The sequence below is a fragment of the Prosopis cineraria genome, unplaced genomic scaffold (assembly GCF_029017545.1).
Source record: "Prosopis cineraria cultivar Desert tree isolate PC_DT_omini unplaced genomic scaffold, ASM2901754v1 PC4, whole genome shotgun sequence".
NCBI classification, from domain to species: Eukaryota; Viridiplantae; Streptophyta; class Magnoliopsida; order Fabales; family Fabaceae; genus Prosopis; species Prosopis cineraria.
This window is the reverse complement of record NW_026555335.1, coordinates 17,690,658-17,696,428: the sequence shown is the minus strand read 5'-3', so window position 1 is coordinate 17,696,428 and position 5,771 is coordinate 17,690,658. Positions and strand designations below refer to the sequence as shown.

The window sequence follows — 5,771 nt, the reverse complement described above, 5'->3', positions numbered from 1 at the left end:
TATGAAATTTTAAATTTAAATTTCAACTTAAATCCACCCTTCCAAACATAATCTTAAAGAGTTGTTTGGAATTATTTTTGTTTTATTGTTTTGAGAACTAATGTTTTATAAAATATGTTTTGAAAATTAAAAAATAAAAATAAGTATTTTTTACATTCTTCTTTGTTTTTTAAAATTCCAAAACACCCAAAAATGTTTTCATTTTTTTGTTCTCTAAAATAATATTTAATTTTTTTATTCTCCAAAATATTTTTTGAAAACATATTACTAAATAATTTTTTTTATTTTTTTTATTCTAAAAAATAAAAAACTTTTTTCAGAATAAGTTGTCGAAGAAGCCCTTAGTTAGCATTATTAGTGGAAGTTATGCACTATCTGTTAAATTTATTCACTTCCATCAATAATGGTCACATTTATTTTAACAATACTATGAAATTTATGCATCTCTTGTTAGTTTAACATCATGCATGTCTGATAGCATAATTATGATTTGTGAATAATATAATATATTCTACATTTTAATGTATTGATATTAAAGTATTGATACATCCATGTTTTATTTCAATTGGGAGTTTCCCAAAGGCATTAAAGCAACACAAAAAACGTCAAATATAATTTGCCCGTTTCTATACTTTGAAAAAGAAAACTACTAAACGTATTTAATCAATCAATGAATATCAACTAGCCTAAATCAAAACAACAAATGTTTTCAATTTTCATTCAACAATATGGGTTTCTACTTTTATTGCATCCAATAAAGGAACCGATCAATCGAGGAAGTGTGACATTAATTCCTTCCCATTTATAAATCTCTCAACCACACAATTCCCCCTTCAATATACCAACAAAACATTCTTATTTAGCAACATCATCGATCAAACATGGCTTCAGGATCCAAATCCTCAAAAAACAACATTTACTCGATGCTTTCTTGCGTAGCCACAACATTAATGTTCCTGTCAATTCTGAACGTTCCAATAAAATCTCAAGCAAGGGACATGAGTACCATTTTTGCAGGGCCAGCCTACGCAGAAGAAGCAGCAAAATGCTTCTCTGCCCTAACAGACGTACCAGGTATTAAAGTTCATGCAGTAAAGTACATATATTTGTCTTTTTATCAAAATAGATTAAATCAATTTAACAAGACTTACCTTAAGGTTATATATCTTCAATTCATTCTTTAGTTAATGAAACTTTAATTTTAATACATTCTAATATTTCTCTTACAATTTTTTCCATCTTTTCTTTTTTAGCCTTTGTCTTTCATTCGTCCCTTTTGTTTGTTTTTTTTTTTTTTGATATCTTTGGATGGGCTTGAATTTCTTTTTAAGCTTCAGAGGTTCAGATCCACAATCTTCATTTTTCATTTTTTTCCTTTCTTTTTTTCTCTTTATTTTTTTTTTCACGTCCCAAATTGAATAACTTTGATATCATAAACTTTAAGTAATAATATATATATATATATATATTAGTTTTGTCTTTCTAACAAAATAAATTAAACTATTTTAATAGGACTTATCTTAAGGTTATATATCTTTAATTCATTATTTTGTTAATCAATATGAGACTTTTTAATAATTCTAATATTTCTCCTCTCTCTCTCTCTATTTTTTCCGTCTTAGTCCTCCATTCATTCATTTTTTTTCTCTCCTTGCCTGGACTTGTAATTTTTTTCTTCCTTTTCAGTCTCAAAAAGCTCAAGTCCACAATCTTCATTTTTCATATTTTGCTTTCCCCCCTTCCTTCATTCTCTCTATTTTTTTGCATCCCAAATTCAATGGCTCTGATATCACATTAAACTTTATAAAACAAGGTACTTCCTTCATTTCAAATTGTAAGATACTTTTAGACAAAATCTCATATGTCAATAAACTGCATTAATTACACCTAACAACTTTATCTTTCCAACATAAAAATATAAACTTCCAAAAATATTTATAATTTAATATATTAAAAAAAGAATGGACAAAAATTAATTATAGAGAGGGAAAGGGTAATATTAAAATTGATACATTTAATGAAACCTTAATATATTCAAAGTATCTTATATTTTGAGACGAAAAAACTCTGTTAAAAGTATCCTGTAATTTGGAACAGAGGGAGTATATATTATGTTTATCTTTTTCTGTCAAACAAGCTTAAAGCCAACCTGATAAAACTAATTACCTTAAAGTTATATGTGTACATATTCATTTCATTCTTTAGTTAATGAGACCTTTTTAATACATTATTCTAATACCAGGCTGCACGGAAGGAATGTACATTGCACTTTTCGGAAACTTCTCATGGTTGAATGATAATCGCCATTGTTGTGAGGCCATCCTTGAGGAAAATGATGATCATTGCTGGGATAAACTGTACCCTATGCATTCAGACATCCCTCAAATCTACAAACATCATTGTACTGCCTTTTTAGAACCTTCTCCTTCTCCTTCTCCTTCTTCTTGGAATGGTTCTGATGAGATGGGTACTGAAGATGTTGAACAGTGTTGGGACTCTCTAAGGAACATTGAAGGATGTGTGGAGAGCATATTTTATGCACTGATTCATGGTGACTTTGCTAAGGTTGGCCAACAATGTTGCTTGGCCATTGAATCTGTTGCTTATGAGTGCTGGTTGAAGATGTTCCCTTGGAACCCTTTCTTTCCCACTTTGCTCACAGGATTTTGTAGGAATAATAACCATCAAAGCCCTAGTGTTTAATTAATTAAGTATTTGAGATATCTAGGTTTGAAATAATTAACTCCAGATCGAGTTTTTATAATTAAAGTCATCAAACAATATATGATCTTATTATTAGATTGTTGCTTTGGGTGGTGAGCAAAATGTTTAGGCATTAGAGTTGGGATTGAATGGTTTAAAGTCAATTTGCATAGGCTATTTATATATTACTCATCAATAAAATTTACATTAACAATGGGATTCGACTCGTATTCTTATGAATATTGGATGAAGTTTTGTCGGTTCTTTGGCATTATTATTGGGTGGAAGTGATTTAATATTTCTTTATCAGGAATTCAAATCTATTATGTATCTAAGGGATGGATAAAGAGATATAGATGTCTCCTATTTGAATCCATTGATGTTCAAATTTAAATTAATATTACTGGATATCAATAATTATAAAAAAATAATGGATATTTTTATCATATATTAATTATTTTTGTATTTATTTTAAATCATTCCAAATTAATTTTGTGTTTAATATAACAAAATAAATCAAATCCATATTTATGAATGAATATTATATTTTGAAAAAAATAGAATATTTTTTATTTGCGCACAAGTATCTTCTTTCATGGTATGACTAGGCCTTTTTATTAAAGTCGGTTGATAAGTTAGCTAAGTTATCTTTCAATTTAAATACTAATTTGTGCATCTTTGATCATTCCCTAACACTTATTCCAAGAGTTGAAGAATGATGAGGGATTCCCATCAATTTGAATTTGATGGTTGTAATCTTTTTGATTTGTAATGCATGTTTCAATTTATTTAAAAAAAATCAATTCAATTGACTCAAAATAAGACACACACACACAATTTTTATATGAATATTTATACATTTTATTAAGTCATACAAATATCTAATTTGTAATTAAAATCAGCAGGATTTGGCCAAAAAAAAAATAAAATCAGCATGATGAAGATATATATGTATACATATTAGTAAATACTCACTCCATTTTTATATATATAAAATTTTTTAAAACTTTTTTTGTCTCTAAATATAAAAAATTATTAGCATTTTTAATGAATGGACCATTATATTCTTATTAAATTAGAAAGAAAAAAGGATAAGTACTCTCATTAATTTACTTTAAAAAATGAGATTTATTTGTTATTTATAGTAATTAAGGGCAAAATTGTTTAACTTTTAGTGATTCACATGATTCGATTAAAAACATATTATATATAAGCACGGATGGAGTAAAAATCAAAGAAGTGACCATCTTATATGCATCAAAACATAATACTCCCTCCGTTCTAAAATATAAGATATTTTTAAATAAAATTTTACATATCTATAAATCTTATTAAATACAACTTAACAACCTTATCTTTTCAAAATAAAAATATAAACTTTTAAAAGTATCCATCATTTAATACATTGAAAAGAAAAAAAATAAAAATTAATTATAAAAAAAAGAGTAACATTAAAATTAATGTATTTAATAAAATATTAATTTATTTAAAATATCTTATATTTTAAAATAAAAAATTTTTTTAAAAAATATTATGAAAGTAATAGAAGGTAGCTGAGTGAGCAGCTGCAAGGAGAGAGAAAGATACATGGTAATTGGGCAGAAAGACCCAACTAACTATCATCGTAACGATCATAAAAACATGTCAGATGATTAATTATTATTATTCAACGACGAGAACAAGGGAAAGAGTTGTCCCAAGCATACTTGAATGTGAGTGGTTCATTGTAGACAGTTTGACCATTATTAACAAGACAGAGACCATCTCTCGAGACTTTGAACACTGAAGGATCAATGTTCTCTACTGTCTGAAAACCCTCACAGTTCAACTTGAGATCCAACTGAACGCACGTACACTTGTTTTCAATCGTCACGATCCATTCTGGTTTGTTCTGTACCGTCGCTCCAGTCCTGCTTTGGCTCACTGATATGTCTCTTAATGAACAGTTCGAAGCTTTGCCTGCATGCAGAATCATACACTTAAGCAGTTCAACTATAAATTGAAAAGGTTGAATCCGTTTATTTCCGATAAAAAGCAACGTAAAACTCAGGATATGCAGTGGCAATAAATAAGTATGGGCGCAAAATTTCAAATTTGTTGCACCAGGGTCATATAGCAAGGACGGACCTGACTCATATATAATATATATGGCTGAATTCAATTTTATCATTTTACCATTTTTTTACAAAGAAAAGAATAAACTAAAATACAAAGTAGTGTTTTCAGAACTAAACTGAATATTGAATTAAAAAGAATAGCGATTTGCTGGTCGTATGATTCAACTGGTTAAACCAATGATCAAAATAAATATAAAATTGTTATTTAACTTAAAAATAAAACTAAATATTTTAAATTTATCATAACTTAACAAGCCATATAATGCAATATAATATCAAACGATTAAAAAATTGATCATGTTTTAAAAAAATTGATAAAAAAATAAAAATGGTATTTTTTTGAACAGTCATGTTTTTATAAACCGGATTTAATTCCCAATCCGATTGTTGGTTCAAAGCGGCCCAACTCAATCCAACCTTCCAAATGATTTTTTCATACTGATCGAGCTAAAATCTAGACCGATTGACGGTCTGACTGTTCGGTTCGATCTGAATTTTTAATCATCGATACAATGAAAATAAACAATAAATAATAGAATAAAAAACTATAAAATTCTGTGTAACGAAATAATAATAATAATATCTGTACCATGGGCGATGAGGCCGACGAGCAGAAGCGTGGCAAGAATTTTGGTGGTGGCTGCCATTTTTTTCTGCAATAATAAAGCTTCTCTGGTGGTAATGATGGTGGGAGGCCTTATTAATAAGGCAGGAAAAAGATGGGGTACGAGATTGAATTCTTTGTTATTTATTACCTATTAATTAATACAGAACCATCGTTTTAAATTTTTAATTTATTAATTACCTCTGATTCTTTCTTATTTAAGTTCATTTATTTCTCGTTAATGACGCCCAATATGCAGCGTCTCGTTAGTTTAAATTGAGTGTTTGCTTTTGGCCAAAAACTTCTTGAGCGTTTGCTTATACATGAAGAGTATGTCTATTTTTTAT

General features: G+C 28.1%; 2 protein-coding genes across 2 annotated transcripts; one reads left to right on the top strand and one right to left on the bottom strand.

Moving 5' to 3' along the window:
- Positions 1-881: 881 nt before the first annotated feature.
- On the top strand, positions 882-2,703 carry LOC129308888 (uncharacterized). The gene is made up of 2 exons (XM_054950262.1): positions 882-1,074; positions 2,243-2,703. Exons 1-2 carry the CDS (start codon positions 882-884, stop codon positions 2,701-2,703), a joined length of 654 nt encoding a protein of 217 aa, XP_054806237.1.
- Positions 2,704-4,369: 1,666 nt separating this feature from the next.
- LOC129308886 (protein TAPETUM DETERMINANT 1-like) lies at positions 4,370-5,467 on the bottom strand. The gene is made up of 2 exons (XM_054950261.1): positions 5,410-5,467; positions 4,370-4,662 (listed from the first exon to the last, which is right to left on the bottom strand). Exons 1-2 carry the CDS (start codon positions 5,465-5,467, stop codon positions 4,370-4,372), a joined length of 351 nt encoding a protein of 116 aa, XP_054806236.1.
- Between the last annotated feature and the right edge of the window lie 304 nt (positions 5,468-5,771).